This window comes from Salvelinus alpinus, chromosome 26 (genome assembly GCF_045679555.1).
Source record: "Salvelinus alpinus chromosome 26, SLU_Salpinus.1, whole genome shotgun sequence".
Lineage (NCBI taxonomy): Eukaryota > Metazoa > Chordata > Actinopteri > Salmoniformes > Salmonidae > Salvelinus > Salvelinus alpinus.
The window spans coordinates 38,483,519-38,500,840 of NC_092111.1; the positions used below are offsets into that span (position 1 = coordinate 38,483,519).

The following is a 17,322-nucleotide window of genomic DNA, read 5'->3' on the forward strand; positions in this document are numbered from 1 at the left end:
GTGTAAAATTCGGTGGTGTCAAATGAAAAATACTGTGAAGAGCCAGTGAAACACACATACTGGCTTGGACAGATTGGTAGGAGAACAGTGGTGAAATGGACGATGCATATTGCAAGTCTCGGTGAATTCCTATGTTGATAAATAAATCAATTGAACACATCTAGCTAAATGTCGGATCCAAGAAAGAGGGGAGGAAATGGGGACTGGACATGCTGTGAGGCACTGACACCGGTGGGCAAAACGAAGAGGGTTTAAAGTGAGAGTGAAGCCGATCAACTGAAACCATTCGACATCCAAGCTGGCTTTCCAGATAGCAAGCTACACGTCCTACCGGGGCAAATTACAAAAGGTGAGGTGGAAATTGTACTATTGCTTAGCTAACGTTAGCTGTCTGAAGCTAGCTTGATCAATTTGACTTGACTTACCTAGCCGTGAGCTAGGTCGTTATGGAACTAGCTAGCTAACATTTGATTTATGAAAAGCTCAATTGCTTGGTTGGCTAGCTAGGATGTAAGCTAACTAACGTCATTAATATGGAGCTGTTCACAAGTATTGCAATTTCCAAACATTTAACTCAAATTGTGGTTGCAATGGTGTGCAGACATTCAGTTTTGGTCATGCAACAAAACTGCAAAATAGTTGTGGAAGTTGGTCAACGTCTGTTATTCAAACTATTGTAGCCATTTTTTAATATTACATTGTTAATTTTGAAATTACGTTTGCCAAGTTGTTGCTGTGTAGTTGGCTAAAATGCCTCTTACAGGCAAACGATAGTCGAACTACAATGTAGCGAAGTGACACGGATACAGTTCAGTTGTCTTGACTGACTTCAACTTGCTTTTCTTAAATACTGATGACCAGTTTTATTTAGTAGACAACTCTTCTAAGACACATATTTACTTTAATAACAAACCTGATTCCAGCAAGGCTAGTCTTTAGTTGAACTTCGACCTTCTAATTTTAGAGTTTTAACCTACCAGGTACTTACACGTCTCAGTGACAGAGGGAGGGAGGAAAAGGAGGTTGGCGTTTCAAATGGCTCTGTTCTTGACGGTGAGCAACAATTCCCTCCCATTCCTCCCACCCCCTTCGTCGTCCTTTAAACTTTCTGATGTGTTGAAAGAGATACTTGGAGAACTAGACAGCTCTGCTTCAGGTACCGTAGAACAATACTTTTTACACCCTTTGGCACTTCCTTTCAAACCTGACTTTCTCCTTTGGCTTTTGTGTAACTTGTCTCTTACAATGCTACCATAGATTGTCAAGTTATTGCCTTCTCCCTCTTAATTATTTGTCCTACCCACAAGTCTATGCTGTCTACTCATCTGTCCTCGAACCCCAAAACATCTAGTGAAGTACCTCCTTTTTTCTCTTTCTTTGCGTTTTCCCTAAACTGCTTAATTCAGTCGTTCACTCACCCTATAACTGTCTAGAGTTGCAATCCTACCATGTCTAGGCTACGTGTTTAAAGCCATGTGTTTCTGATGTAATGTTAACATTGTGTGTGTGTGTTCTAGTGAGGATCAACTGGAATAGATTTACTGTAGCTCTTGGTGTCCCATGGTGAAATGGGTAGATTAGCTTCTAACTCTGTTGAATTTGTTGCCGTTTTGAGCACCCAGGAAATGAGAGGCTCACCAATTAGCTCTCTGATATACATTTCCTGAAAGTCAAAAATAAATATAGTCCTTTTAGCCTAGCTTTTCAACCGTGAACATATGGAGTACAGATTTAAAGTTGGTGTAGAATTCAGTTGCACATTACTCAACCAGACCAGGACATCCACTCAAAGTTAGTTTGTACTTAGTCCGATTGCAATGCTTACAAGATTATTGTTATCACCTGTAATTGGTTTAGACACCTTGAAAGTCTCCTGTTAGGATATACAGTGTACTCTCCCTCCCACCCTGGACTCAATCGATCCCCTTATCCAAGTCGATACCCTTCTCCCAATGTCTATCCGTCTGCTAGATATAATGTTGTCAGTAACTGTTGCGCGTCATTTCTATCCACGTCAAACTTGGTGTAAAACCACGCCCACGGGTAACCTAGCAACATTCAAAGCCGCGCTGATTGGTCAGAGTTCGGGACGTTCGCTGGGAAGAAGTAAATGCGCGTGAGCGAGGAACAACGCTCGAGAGAAATCCCCGCGAACGGGGAGTTTTCTATCGCCCGTCGTGCCATGTTTCGTGGCCTCGTTTGAATTGAGTTAAACTAAAAAGGCAAGTAACTCTGTAGATAGCTCCATTGAGTCATTATTACTGACAATCAATGTAATGTTAGCTATATATTTGCCCATTCAGCTAAAGCTAGTTATACAGCATCTCATTTAGTTGCCAACTACCACAAATGTCATATAGGTAAGTATCTCAAAACACTTTAGATAGCTTAGTGTGGTTAACGCTAGACGACGCACATTACTAGACAGCTTCAACTGACACGTTTCATGATGGCGATGCTATCCATCTGGTTAGGATGGCTGAAATTAATTTAGTATTTTATTTAACCTTTATTTAATCAGTCACTAAAAATATACATAGTTTAATGCATCTTCATAACCAAATTCTGTAAAATGCGAAGTATGGATGTCAATGTTTTTTTGTTTTGGTGGTGTTCCCCTCTCTGGCGTTCTTCCTCCTTGACTTCTCACTCTGACCAATCAGCACGGCTTTGAATGTTGTTAGGTTACCCGTGGGCGTGGTTTAGCACCAAGTTCGATGTGAATAAAAAGGACGCACCTGTTCCCCCATGTCTCTCTGTCTGCTAGATACAGTGTTCTCAGTACCCGTTCCCCCATGTCTCTCTGCACTCCTGTTGTAGGCCTAGAGCTTGTTGTAAAATATCAGGGCATGTCAGGATGTAGCCTAGGCTAGTCTGATGATGTGGTCAGGACCTAGACCTGTTGAAAGGATTCTCTTGGATGTACTAAATAGTAAAATGTTGTCTGTGATATCTAGGCCTTATTTGATTGGATTTGACTTTTCAGTCATTGAAAGCTGTCCAAATATGATCCCTGACCTGGTTATTTGGATATTATTTGGACAGCTTGTTGCCATTGAAATGCTCACTCTGCAAGTATTTACAATGTTCTAAAACCAAAAACATGGCACCATTTGTATGTTTGAGTCTCTTTAAATCTTCAGCATATTGATTTTGTGCAGTGTTCTCTTCTCACAAACCCATTTATTAGGTTGATTGTCATAATATTTGACTGAATAATGAATCGTATAGCCTATTTCTTTACTTCAATTTATTTAACTAGGCAAGTCAGTTAAGAACAAATTCTTATTTGCAATGACGGCCAAACCCTAACCCGGATGATGCTTGGCCAATTGTACGCCGCCCCTTGAGACTCCCTATGACGGCCGGTTGTGATACAGCCTGGAATCGAACCAGGTGACGCCTCTAGCACTGAGATGCAGTGCCTTTGACCACTGCGCCACTCGGGAGCCCCAATAATCTCAGGACATTAAACAAAAAAAGCTTTAACAGCTAATATGTACCAGGGGTGCGACACGTGGTCTCTGCCTGTCATACCAACTGGTACGTTGGTTTATGACCTCATGTTATTGACAACAAACCCTGTTAAAACAGAAATACTTAAAAAAATCTATCTGAATAAAACTTTAAAGCTTTTTAAATCTATGCCAATAATCAGTGTGATATAGACCCAGTCATCCAGGAGCTGGGTATTGGGATTTACCATGCTGGGTATTGGGATTTACCATGCTGGGTATTGGGAATTACCATGCTGGGTATTGGGAATTACCATGCTGGGTATTGGGATTTACCATGCTGCGTATTGGGATTTACCATGCTGCGTATTGGGATTTACCATGCTGCGTATTGGGATTTACCATGCTGCGTATTGGGATTTACCATGCTGCGTATTGGGATTTACCATGCTGCGTATTGGGATTTACCATGCTACGTATTGGGATTTACCATGCTGCGTATTGGGATTTACCATGCTACGTATTGGGATTTACCATGCTACGTATTGGGATTTACCATGCTACGTATTGGGATTTACCATGCTACGTATTGGGATTTACCATGCTGCGTATTGGGATTTATCATGCTGCGTATTGGGATTTACCATGCTGCGTATTGGGATTTACCATGCTGCGTATTGGGATTTACCATGCTACGTATTGGGATTTACCATGCTACGTATTGGGATTTACCATGCTACGTATTGGGATTTACCATGCTGGGTATTGGGATTTACCATGCTGGGTATTGGGATTTACCATGCTGGGTATTGGGATTTACCATGCTGCGTATTGGGATTTACCATGCTGCGTATTGGGATTTACCATGCTGGGTATTGGGATTTACCATGCTGCGTATTGGGATTTACCATGCTGCGTATTGGGATTTACCATGCTGCGTATTGGGATTTACCATGCTGCGTATTGGGATTTACCATGCTGGGTATTGGGATTTACCATGCTGGGTATTGGGATTTACCATGCTGCGTATTGGGATTTACCATGCTGCGTATTGGGATTTACCATGCTGCGTATTGGGATTTACCATGCTGCGTATTGGGATTTACCATGCTGCGTATTGGGATTTACCATGCTGCGTATTGGGATTTACCATGCTGCGTATTGGGATTTACCATGCTGCGTATTGGGATTTACCATGCTGCGTATTGGGATTTACCATGCTGCGTATTGGGATTTACCATGCTACCTAAGACTATTGAAATCAATCAAATGTATTTATAAAGCCCTTTTTACATCAGCACATGCAACAAGGTACTGTACAGAAACCCAGCCTAAAAGAGATGCACCCCAAATTCATCTGTTGAAATAGTGCACATTCTGTCCCTCTGGTCCCGAACTCTGTCCCGGCAGACTGACTCCATATGCAGGTTTAATATATTGTTAGGGGGATTCTTAGGCAGGAAACGGCTTCCATTGTTTGGGGAAATTGGGGGTGCATCCCAAATTGCTCCCTATTCTGTGCATTACTTTACACCAAGGCCTATAGGGTAGTAATGCACTACTTTAGACCAGGGCTTATAGGGTAGTAGTGCAGTACTTTAGACCAGGGCCTATAGGGTAGTAGTGCACTACTTTAAACCAAGGCTCATATATTCAACATAGGACATTTGGGTGCACGTAGGGTTTGATGGCAGCAGCAGGGTGGAGTTATAAATAGAGGTGTGTCATGAATCTTAACGACGTAAACAATCTAGTTTTATGCTCCTCATCTGGAGATACCTGCTGGTGGTGAACCATAACGAGAGGTCCTACAGTGTCCGATTCCCAGATGGCATCATATTCCCTAATGTACTACTTTTGACCGGAGACCATAGGACTCTGGTCAAAGCAGTGCCATCTGGGAAATGCTCCATCTGGGACTCAGTGTGTTTTGTGTTTCCCAGAAGGCTGAAACTGCCATCTCTTTTGTGTTGTTTGTTTCCAGCAACAAAGACAACATGAGAGGGACCAAAGTGATATTTATTAAGGGCTGTGTATTAGCTTTGCGTGTGATCCAATCAAATATTATTTGTCACATGCGCCGAATACAACCGGTGTAGTAGACCTTACCGAGAAATGCTTACTTCAGTCAGCTCCTCAGTCAGGACTACTGTTGCTACGGATGCTGGCTGGTATACACTATATGACTAAAAGTATGTGGACACCTGCTTGTGGAACGTCTCATTCTAAACTCATGGGCATATGGAGTTGGTTCACGCGTTGTAGAACTCAATTCTTCTGGGAAGGCTTTCCACTAGATGTTGGAACATTGCTGCGGGGACTTGCTTCTGTTCAGCCACGAGCATTAGTGAGGTCGGGCACTGATTTTGGCCGATTAGGCCCGCAGTCGGCGTTCCAATTCAACCCAAAGGTGTCCAATGGGGTTGAGGTCAGGGCTCTGTGCAGGCCAGTCAAGTTCTTCCACACCAATCTCGACAAACCATTTCTCTATGGACCTCGCTTGTGCACGGGGGCATTGTCGTCATGCTGAAATGGGAAAGGGGGATGCCTAGTCAGTTGTACAATTGAAATGTGTCTTCCTCATTTAGCCCAACCCCTCAATCAGAGGGGTGCGGGGGGCTGCCTTAATCGACATCCACGTCTTTGGCGCCCGGGGAACAATGGGTTAACTGCCTTGCTCAGGGGCAGAATGACAGATTTTTACCTTGTCAGCTCTGGGATTCGATCCAGCAACCTTTCAGTTACTGACCCAACGCTCTAACCACTAGGGCCTTCCCCAAACTGTTGCCACAAAGTTGGAAGCTTAGAATCATCTAGAATGTCATTGTATGATGTAGATTGTCCTTCACTGGAACTAAGAGGCCTGAACCATGAAAACCAGCCCCAGACCATTAGTCCTCCTCCACCAATCTTCACAGTTGGCACTTTGCATTCGGGCAGGCAGAGTTCTCCTGGCATCCGCCAAACCCAGATTCGTACGTCGGAATGCCAGGTGATTCATCACTCCAGAGAACGTGTTTCCACTGCTCCAGAGTCCAATGGCGGCGAGCTTTACACCACTCCAGCCGACGCTTGGCATTGCACATGCTTATCTTAGGCTTGTGTGTGGCTGCTTGGCCATGGAAACCCATTTCATGACGCTCCCGACAAACAGTTCTTGTGACGGCTTTGTTTCCAAAGGCAGTTTGGAATTCAGTAGTGTTGCTTCAGCAATCGGCATTCCCGTTTAGTGAGCTTGTGTGGCCTACCACTTCACAGCTGAGCCGTTGTTGCTCCTAGACGTATCCACTTCACAATAACAGCACTTACAGTTGACCGGGGCAGCTCTAGCAAGGCAGAAATATGACTAACTGACTTGCTGGAAAGGTGGCATCCTATGACAGTGCCACGTTGAAAGTCACTGAGCTCTTCAGTAAGGCCATTCTTCTGCCAGTGTTTGTCTATGGAGATTGCACGGCTGTGTGCTTGATTTTTATACACCTTCAGCCACACCCGTTTCTGACAATCGCTGAATTCACTTATTTGAGGGGTGTCCACATACTTTTATGTGTGTGTGTGTTATCTCATGTTAAATGATTTGAATAGGGATCCTCTGGTTACTGTTAACAGGCTTTTAAAACCTCCATGGAATAGAAAAGGATGGTATTAGCCTAGGTTTCTGGACATTAGGCTAACAGTTGGGTTCAACACCAAACGCCACGACAACAGTCTGCAGAAGTACTTCAGCTTGAATTTGTGCTGACAGGATGTCCTGTTCCCCTGTGACACTCGGGCCCGACGGGGTCCTGTGATACTCGGGCCGACGGGGTCCTGTTCCCCTGTGATACTCGGGCCGACGGGGTCCTGTTCCCCTGTGATACTCGGGCCGACGGGGTCCTGTTCCCCTGTGATACTCGGGCCGACGGGGTCCTGTTCCCCTGTGACACTCGGGCCGACGGGGTCCTGTTCCCCTGTGACACTTGGGCCCGACGGGGTCCTGTTCCCCTGTGATACTCGGGCCCGACGGGGTCCTGTTCCCCTGTGACACTCGGCCCGACGGGGTCCTGTTCCCCTGTGATACTCGGGCCGACGGGGTCCTGTTCCCCTGTGATACTCGGGCCGACGGGGTCCTGTTCCCCTGTGACACTCGGGCCCGACGGGGTCCTGTTCCCCTGTGACACTCGGGCCCGACGGGGTCCTGTTCCCCTGTGACACTCGGGACCGACGGGGTCCTGTTCCCCTGTGACACTCGGGACCGACGGGGTCCTGTTCCCCTGTGACACTCGGGCCCGACGGGGTCCTGTTCCCCTGTGACACTCGGACCGACGGGTACATAATATAGTTAATACATTCCGCTGTGCAGTGATCTTAAGAAGGGCTGTTCCCGTACTGAACCTCACAGCGTGATTCATTAGCACGGACCCTGAACAGAGTTTTACAGTTTGATTCATAGGCTCAAAACACACCAATAGTTTTATGGTGACACTGGTGAGCGATGAAGAGGCAACAGCCACAAGATTCGTGGTTGGACCATCTCCTACTGAACAGTTTGGGTCGTGTTCTGATTCTGCTCAATGACGGTCAGCGAATTTCTAGATGATATAACTCCAGTAATATCCTGATCTGTCCAGAAATCCACTCGTTTTAGTCAAGAAGGCACTGATGTTTCGGATCCTATAGTGCTTGTTTATGTCAGACTGTTTCACTGATAGAAAATTTGAAATGTACAAAATTGATGCTAACATACTTTCTTATTTTCTCTGTTTCAGGATGATGGCTGAGGGATAACGTCAAGGACTGTCAGCCCCTCCACCCCAACGTGACCCTGGGTATCTTACCCAAACACCCCTTTTCTTCTCCCCCTGTTTTTCTCAATTTCCTCTTGCCTCAACTCACTCTCCTGTCCCACTGTTTCATGGAGGAGAGTCAAACCGATACAACAACACACTGGGTTAATACTCACGTCTCTACAATAGAGGTTCTGGATCATTCTCCTGTCATGTTATCGATCAGACTCAATGATTGGATGAGCAGTAAGGATCACGTGATCAGACCACTGTTCTCTCCACCCTTATTGGACGTCTTCTCTTTCTCATCTTTGTGATTGATTTGGACCCTATTGGCTGTTGTCATTTCAACTCTGTCCCCCCTCCGCTGTTTTCTTTTCCTCACTGCAGTCTATCCTCTGATGTCATTGGGCCATGGTTCGCAAGAGAGGTTCCTTTATCTTGTGTGGAGCTTTCCTATTCGTCGCCTGCAATGGCTTGCTTCTCCTTTTCCTTTGGGGACGGCCTCCCATTGGTCGATTTGGGGAAGGGGGAGGGGCTGAGCCAGGGGGAAGGGAAGAGTGGGGAGTGGCCAAAAGAAAAGGGGGTGGGACTAATCTGGCTGGTGAGGTGATCCGATTGGCCGAGGAGGTAGAATCGGAACTCGAGACCCAGAAGGAACTTCTGAAGCAGATTCAGAGTCACAGGTCACTATGGGAAAAGAGGAGAGCGATGAGAAGAAGACAGATGGATGGAGGGAAGGTAGAAAATAAAGAGGAACACAAACCGACGCCACAGTTGCCTCCAGTACCGCCAAGGGACGATTCAGAGAACAAGGACCAAAGTCAAGAAAAAAATAAACAGGGATTTATTGTTGCAGCAGTCCCAGACCTTAAAGTAGACACACAACCGGACAATGACATAAAAGAACTGAACTACACCAAATTGGAAGTAACTGTCACCAGCCCACAAGTTGTCATTCCCATATTGGTTATTGCCTGTGACAGGGTGACCGTGAAAAGGAGTCTTGACAAATTGATCCAATACCGCCCCTCTGCAGAACTCTATCCAATCATAGTTAGCCAGGACTGCGGCCATGCTGAGACAGCTCGCGTGATTGGCTCATATGGCAGTCAGGTGACCCACATTAGCCAACCAGATCACTCGGACATCCGGGTACGGCCGGAGCACAGGAAGTTCCAGGGCTACTATAAGATTGCCAGACACTACCGGTGGGCCCTCAACCAGGTGTTCAACACACTCTCTCACTCCACCGTAGTGATCGTGGAAGATGACTTGGAGGTAAGTGAACAGTAACTGAAATCTATACACCACTGTCTGCATGCACTGTAATTGAGGAATGGATTTAAAGTGCAGCTCAGTCTGAATGTCTTGGACTCATTGATTTAGAAATGTATGAGTTTCTGGTGACTTGCATGCAGCTCAATATAAGTATCTAGTAGCCTTGCTTGTGGCTCATAGGAGTCTTTCTCCTGTTTTCTGTAGCGTGAAGCACCTTGATGTACAGTACACCCCCTGGACAGAACACTAGTGTATCGCAGGGCATTGAGTCCCATTTTTACAGCCTTTGGTATGACTCGGCTGGGAATCGAACTCCCAACCCTCAGGTGCGGACACTCTAACCACAAAGCCTGTTGGTCAGTTTAGTATTCGTATAAAGCAGCACTAGATTCATCAACGAGGCCTACAAGTGATGAATCCACTGCTGTTTTTCAAGTTACACGCCAACATCCAGCCCTGGCGTTATCCCAGAACCGCCATTTCTTTAAGGGAACGACGACCCTGTGGCCTACAACAAAACATGAAGTGCTCTGTTTGCAGCACTGAGCTTTAAACCCCCCCCCCCTTCCCCCTCTGCAACAGGGACAGAATATGCCTTCTGTCTGCCTGCTCAGCACGTTCCATAGGGTTATATGGGAATGTATTTAATTCCATCTGGCTCACATTGACATTTGGGATAATGATGATAAAAGTTGATCCTAAAATGTCCCTCATTTGCACAGCACTTTCATTGGGATAACCTAAAACAGCTTTTGCATTAAACATTTCGTAACATTTCGTTTTATGGTCTCACAACAGTAGTTTATTGGTCTAGGGCATGTATTCCCAAACTAGGGCAATGCTGTTGGGGGGTATGCCAAATAAAAATGTGATTAAAATAATATTTAAAAAATAAATCTTCACATTTTCAAATAGTACATTTATATTTTCCCACGGGGCTATACATTTTTGATGAGGTTTTTTTTCTCGCCTGAGTAGCTTCGTTTCACTGCCAAAAATTTAAATTCAACCATCTAAAGTTGAGCGAAATAACAACACAATGTCAAATACAGGTAGCCTAGTCAAATAATTAACATCCAATCACATTAACTGTTATTCTCTCGCGGGAAACCTTCAGTCTTGTCCAGACATTTTTAGGAACGAAACGTGACAATTTGAAAAATAAGCCACGGGAGTTTTTTGAGCGAAAATAAAGACAACTTTCGAGTAGGAAGACATGTATAAAAGCAACAGATACCATTAATAAGAAGGGGCTAGAAGTGTCTTATATGGTGAGCTACCGAGTGGCTAGGACAGGCAAGCCCCATACTATTGTGGAGGACTGGCTAGGACAGGCAAGCCCCATACTATTGTGGAGGACTGGCTAGGACAGGCAAGCCCCATACTATTGTGGAGGACTGGCTAGGACAGGCAAGCCCCATACTATTGTGGAGGACTGGCTAGGACAGGCAAGCCCCATACTATTGTGGAGGACTGGCTAGGACAGGCAAGCCCCATACTATTGTGGAGGACTGGCTAGGACAGGCAAGCCCCATACTATTGTGGAGGACTGGCTAGGACAGGCAAGCCCCATACTATTGTGGAGGACTGGCTAGGACAGGCAAGCCCCATACTATTGTGGAGGACTTAATTCTTCCTGCTGTCACGGATATGGCTGGGACAATGCTGGGGGAAAAGGCCCAAAAAACAATACAATGACTTCATCAAACAACACTGTTTCACAACATGGCAGGAGATGTGTGCGAAGGAGTAATTGTTTCAAAACAAGCCAGTGAATTTTATGAGTTACAGCTGGATGAGTCAACATACGTGGCGGGCCTGGCACAGCTCCTGGTATATGTCCATTATGTTTATGGGGGGGTCAATTAAGGAAGACATCCTCTTCTGGAAACCAGGACAGGATATTTTTTTAATTACTGGACAGCTTTGTGACATCAAATGGACTTTGGTGGTCAAGATGTGTTGGTATCTGTACTGATGGCGCAAAAGCCATGACAGGGAGACATAGTGGAGGGGTAACACGCGTGCAAGCAGTTGCTCCCGACGCCACTTGGGTACACTGCAGCATCCACTGAGAGGCTCTTGCTGCCAAGGGAAAACCTGACAGCTTGAAAGACGTTTTGGACACTACAGTGAAAATGGTTAACTTTGTTAAACCCCTGAACTCTCTTGTGTATTTTCTGCACTATGCAATGATACAGTGCCTTGCAAAAGTATTCACCCCCTTGGTGTTTTTCCTATTTTGTTGCATTACAACCTGTAATTTAAATTATTATTATTTGGATTTCATGTAATGTACAGACACAAAATAGTCCAAATTGGTGAAATGAAATGGAAAAAAATTACTTGTTTCAAAAGATTCTAAACAGAAAAGTGATGCGTGCATATCTTTGCTATGAAGCCCCTAAATAAGATCTGGTGCAACCAATTACCTTCAGAAGTCACATCATTAGTTAGATTGCACACAGGTGGACTTTATTTAAGTGTCACATGATCTCAGTGTGTGTGCAATTGAGAATCTGTGGTATGACTTAAAGATTGTTGTACACCAGCGGAACCCATCCAACTTGAAGGAGCTGGAGCAGTTTTGCCTTGAAGAATGGGCCAAAATCCCAGTGGCTAGATGTGCCAACCTTATAGAGACGTACCCCAAGAGACTTGCAGCTGTAATTGCTGCAAAAGGTGGCTCTACAAAGTATTGATTTTGGGGGGGTGAATAGTTTTCCACGCTCAAGTTTTCAGTTTTTTTGTCTTATTTCTTGTCTGTTTCACAACAAAAATATTTAGTATCTTCAAAGTGGTAGGCATGTTGTGTAAATCAAATGATACAAACCCCCCCAAAATCAATTTTAATTCCAGGTTGTAAGGCAACAAAATAGGAAAAATGCCAAGAGGGTGAATACTTTTGTAAACCAATGTAAGAGCTCTTTAATAGTCCTGTACCTCTTAGCTCTTTGTCATGTCCCACGAGCCGGGTTGTGACACTCACTCATTCTTATGTTTAAAAAATGTATCATGGTGTTTGGCAGGCTTACGATGATGGCAAAAACAACATTTGAAAGTGCGCTGACCCTGGTGCTAGAGGGGGTACGCAGCTGGAGGTTGAATGTTTGAAGGGGTACGGGACAGTAAAAAGTTTGGGAATTACTGGTCTAGGGTAATTACTGGTCTAGGGTAATTACTGGTCTAGGGTAAGTATTGGTCTAGTGTGACCAGTGGTTAGCCACAGTAGGCTTTGTTCTGTTTTGGCCCAGTAAAGCCCATCATTATGAGTCATTTAGCAGGCGCTTTTATCCAAAACTACTTAGTCAAGCAGGAATACTTTTTTTGTATGGCTGGCCTTAGTGGGAATCGAACCCACAATCCTGGCCGTTTAGAAGCGCCATCCTCTACCATATTTAGATCACTAAACTGACCTCAAGCCAGTAGATGAACCAAGGAGGACAGAGAATGGTGCACAGTAGGGACAGAGCGAGTGGACATCTGTAATCCGCGTTTGCGTTCCCAGTTTAGCAGATTTGAACAGATTTAGTGGATTAACTACTTTGACACCCGGCAGAGTGGGGTGTGAAGACAGACCCCCTCCATCCTGCCTCGCTCATCCCCCATCAATTCAGACCAAGGCTGTGTCCCAAATGGCATCCTATATACTGCAGCACTATCTTTTAAACAGGACCCATAGGGCTCTAGTCAAAAGTAGTGCACTATATAGGGGATAAGGTTCTATTTGAGACGCTAGTCAAATGAAACTGCCAACTGGCTGAACAAATGGTCTGGAAACAAACTGCATAGGCAGAATTCGTCATGAGTTACAGGAAATTACCAAAACAACAGAGTTGTTACCATGAAAGGGAAAGGGGGATACCTAGTCAGTTGTACAACTGAAATGTCTTCTTCTCTTAACCCAACCCCTCTGACTCAGAGAGGTGCGGGGGGGGCTGCCTTAATCGACATCTACGTCTTCAGCGCCCTTGGGACACGAGTCACCAGTTAAAAGCTTCCAGGCTAGACTTTGCTCCCCTAAATCAAACATTGAGAAACTGAGGGGGGAAATGTACTGGGAACTGTGTCCACTTATGTAACCGTTCCCGCAGTTGCTTTTCTACATATTGTGACTACCAACCTGAACACACATTCATCATGTTTGCTTTGGTTAGTCATTTCATGTTGACATACTATTGACATTGTATTAACCAGATAGCCCAACATTTTGAACTTCTCATTGAGGCCCCTATTGGGTGTTTATCAAGCCTGCTCAAGTTCTTGTCCTTTTGTTGTTGTTATTAGGCTTGTATTGCATGGATTTGTACTGCAGATGCAGTTTTCACAGCCAGTTGATTGTTGATGAGCAGAAACAAACATGTTTGGTAGTGTTGGTTATTGTTTGGCATTACAATGAGTGACGCATAGTTGACATGATATCACAAACAGATCTGGGACCAGACTACAGCTTCCATAATTCCATAACAAATAGTGGTGCAGGATATATAATGAATAATTCATTTTATAACTGGAAGGATAAACATACTAAGACAAGTTATCCTACTGTAAAACAGATGACTGATCCAAAGCTTCTCTGTCCCGTCCAGGTGGCCCCAGACTTCTTTGAGTACTTCCGCGCTCTGCACCCCATCTTGACCTCTGACCCAACCCTGTGGTGTGTTTCTGCCTGGAACGACAACGGCAGGGAGGGGCTGGTGGACCCTGGGAAGGCTGACCTCCTCTACAGGACAGACTTCTTCCCGGGGCTGGGCTGGATGCTGCTGAAGGACGTCTGGGCAGAACTAGAGCCCAAGTGGCCCACGGCCTTCTGGGACGACTGGATGCGTCACCCCGAGCAGCGTAAAGAACGCTCCTGCATCCGCCCAGAGATCCCCAGAACTATGACCTTCGGACGCAAGGGTGTCAGCTTGGGTCAGTTCTTTGACCAGTATCTGCGTTATATTAAACTCAACACTGACTTTGTGCCTTTCACCAAACAGGATCTGTCTTACTTGATGAAGGAGAACTTTGACGTGAACTTTGTGAAGGAGGTTTACAGCGCCCCCCTGGTTAAAATAGAAGAGCTACAACAAGGGGGAGGTTTGAAGGCAACAGGTCCATACCGTGTGCAATATTCCAGCCGGGAGAGTTTTAAAGTCATGGCCCGTAACTTAGGGGTTATGGATGACTTGAAATCGGGGGTTCCCCGTGCAGGTTACAGGGGCGTGGTCAGCTTCCTGTCCCGTGGACGACGGGTCTTCTTGACCCCACCTGAAGGATGGACAAAGTACGACGTCAGCTGGAGCTGAGAGGTTTGGACAGGACGCAGTGGGAATAGTATCGAAGACCGACTTGAGAAAACACCCTCTCAAACCAAAGAAAACAAAAACAAGGTCACATGAAGGAACGGAAGCTAAACCAAACAGACAGGCTTGGTGGGTGAAGGGATTTGACATGTGGTAGAGGTAGGTTGGGTAGAGGAGGAGTAAAGGCACTCCTTGTTTTATGAGCGAACCTGAATGCAGTGTGACACAGGGCACCGCCCAGGGGGTGAAACCACAGTCTCTCAGAAAGTAAGAATCATTTAGTGCTTGGTTGTTCTCCTGCTAGAGCTCGTCTAGGAAAGGTTTACTGTTTGCTTCAACACAATGTCTTAAACTGAATCTAAAGTTTTGGACAACCACAAATTTGATTACATCAATTGATTGGGAGGCCTCAGATTAGCTTTTTGTCTTGTTCCCCGTGTCACCAGGTCTTTTAAAGGAGAGGCCAAACCCCTCTCTGGTCACATCTCAAAATTGCACCCGTTTCCCTATTTAGTGCACTACTGTTGACCAGGGCCCATAGGGAATAGGGTGCAATTTGGTACAGCCTATGTCTACATTCTACTTTAAAAGAACTTGCAGTATTCTACTCACTCAAAGTGAATGAATATGAGGTCAAATTATTAGTTAGACTGGTATTAATTGAGTATTATAAATATGATTGTCTAATTTGGTTTATTCACAAAATAAACATAAAATGTGTTTTTGGGGGGGGAAAGGCTATTTCGGGAAATGTATTTTATTTAGCTATCTTGTAAATGGTTTATAAAGAGATCATTCTTCAAATGGGCAGAGGTTCATACATTGCCATGCAGCGCACCAATTTAACACATTGTATGTGACATCCTGTTGATGTTGGGTTTATCCCAAACGGTACCTTATTCCCTAGAAAGGGAAGAGCCATTTGGGACGCAGATGCTGACTATACTTGAGCCCTTTCCAAACGAAGGGTCAGTTGTAATTCCATGACATTCAAACGGTGGTATTCTACGGTTCGGTTTGTTGAAAAACCAATGATTATGATTGTTTAATATGTTTTTTTCCCATTTACATGATGGGTGATACATTAATGTACTGCTTTTAGTTCTGGGGGTGATTGATTCATATGTCCTTATGGTGAAGAAAAAAAAAACACTGCCTGACCGTGTTTATAACTTTAATACGTTACAAATAAAACTGACTATTTTGATATTTGTCCGTGTGTCTTTTGAGTATCAGCAGTTTTCCAGACTAGTGAGCTAACGGCTCTTAAGTTTTATTGTTCCTGGTTCTTTTCCCATTTGTGCCTGTAACCTGTGTCACAAATGGCACCCTATTCCCTATATAGTGCAGGACTTTAGACCAGAGCCCTATGGAACTATATATATATATATAGCACTACTTTTGACCAAAACCCTATGGGCTATATAGGGTGTCATTTGGAACGCAACCCAGTCTAGGTTACTCCAGTCCACTCTTATCCTCTTGACTTCCTGCTCTCTCTTGCTTCATGTTTCATAAACAGTATGGTCTGATCACTTTACAATCCAGATTAGAAGAGCCTAGAGATCAATTGAGGTGCCTCAGCAAGCAGATTAAGACTAACGGGCCACGGAGGACAATATTTTAAGACTATTGGCCGACCAACAAGGATTATGTCCGTAGTCTCTCTGGGCCATCATTTCAAATCAAGCTGGAGTCAGAGGCTAATATGCCCAATAGATGAGTTAGTACATTTTATATGAAATCATTTTTGCTTTCTGTCAGTTACTTATACTATAGGTTGGCAATGGACAGACCGGTAGAATTTTGAGCATCTGCCGGCCTATCGTTACCACTGAGCAGAGTACCTGCCATGAATTGTAAACCAATTTTAAATCTAGAAACGGGAGATGAGGGTGATCCCTGTAACACACTGCGCTGAAAGCAAAGTGTACGAACGGACCCGCACTGCGCCAACAATCTGGTGAAGTTTCTGCTTTAGCCTATAAGAGCTACTGTACTTTACCTTGTGTAGCAGTCGGCATGACAGTCTGATCTAATGTGTATCAGTCTCCGTGACAGTCTGATCTAATGTGTAGCAGTCTCCGTGACAGTCTGATCTAATGTGTATCGGTCTCCATGACAGTCTGATCTAATGTGTATCAGTCTCCATGACAGTCTGATCTAATGTGTAGCAGTCTGTGTGACAGTCTGATCTAATGCGTATCAGTCTGTGTGACAGTCTGATCTAATGCGTATCAGTCTGTGTGACAGTCTGATCGAATGCGTGACAGTCTGATCTAATGTGTATCAGTCTCCGTGACAGTCTGATCTAATGCGTATCAGTCTCCGTGACAGTCTGATCTAATGCGTGACAGTCTGATCTAATGCGTATCAGTCTCCGTGACAGTCTGATCTAATGCGTATCAGTCTCCATGACAGTCTGATCTAATGCGTAGCAGTCTCCGTGACAGTCTGATCTAATGTGTAGCAGTCTCCGTGACAGTCTGGTCTAATGTGTATCAGTCTCCGTGACAGTCTGGTCTAATGTGT

At 44.8% G+C, this 17,322-nt stretch overlaps 1 protein-coding gene across 3 annotated transcripts; it reads left to right on the plus strand.

Annotated features, from left to right (window-relative positions):
* Positions 1-15,997, plus strand: LOC139555293 (alpha-1,3-mannosyl-glycoprotein 2-beta-N-acetylglucosaminyltransferase-like). 3 transcript variants are annotated; one of them, XM_071368986.1, is made up of 4 exons: positions 48-349; positions 981-1,053; positions 8,204-9,502; positions 14,092-15,997. In XM_071368986.1, exons 3-4 carry the CDS (start codon positions 8,636-8,638, stop codon positions 14,791-14,793), a joined length of 1,569 nt encoding a protein of 522 aa, XP_071225087.1. In that variant the 5' UTR covers positions 48-349; positions 981-1,053; positions 8,204-8,635; the 3' UTR covers positions 14,794-15,997. The 3 variants fall into 3 exon arrangements, with proteins under 3 accessions (XP_071225085.1, XP_071225087.1, XP_071225084.1); XM_071368984.1 differs by lacking the exon at positions 981-1,053 and having other exon boundaries at positions 1-349; XM_071368983.1 differs by lacking the exon at positions 48-349 and having other exon boundaries at positions 1,016-1,156.
* Positions 15,998-17,322: the final 1,325 nt, after the last annotated feature.

Bases quoted from the DNA above. Each gene is read 5' to 3' on its own strand.
- LOC139555293 (XM_071368984.1), top strand. From the start codon at position 8,636: ATGGTTCGCAAGAGAGGTTCCTTTATCTTGTGTGGAGCTTTCCTATTC. The intron at 9,503-14,091 runs GTAAGTGAACAG...TGTCCCGTCCAG, and splicing joins TCGTGGAAGATGACTTGGAG to GTGGCCCCAGACTTCTTTGA.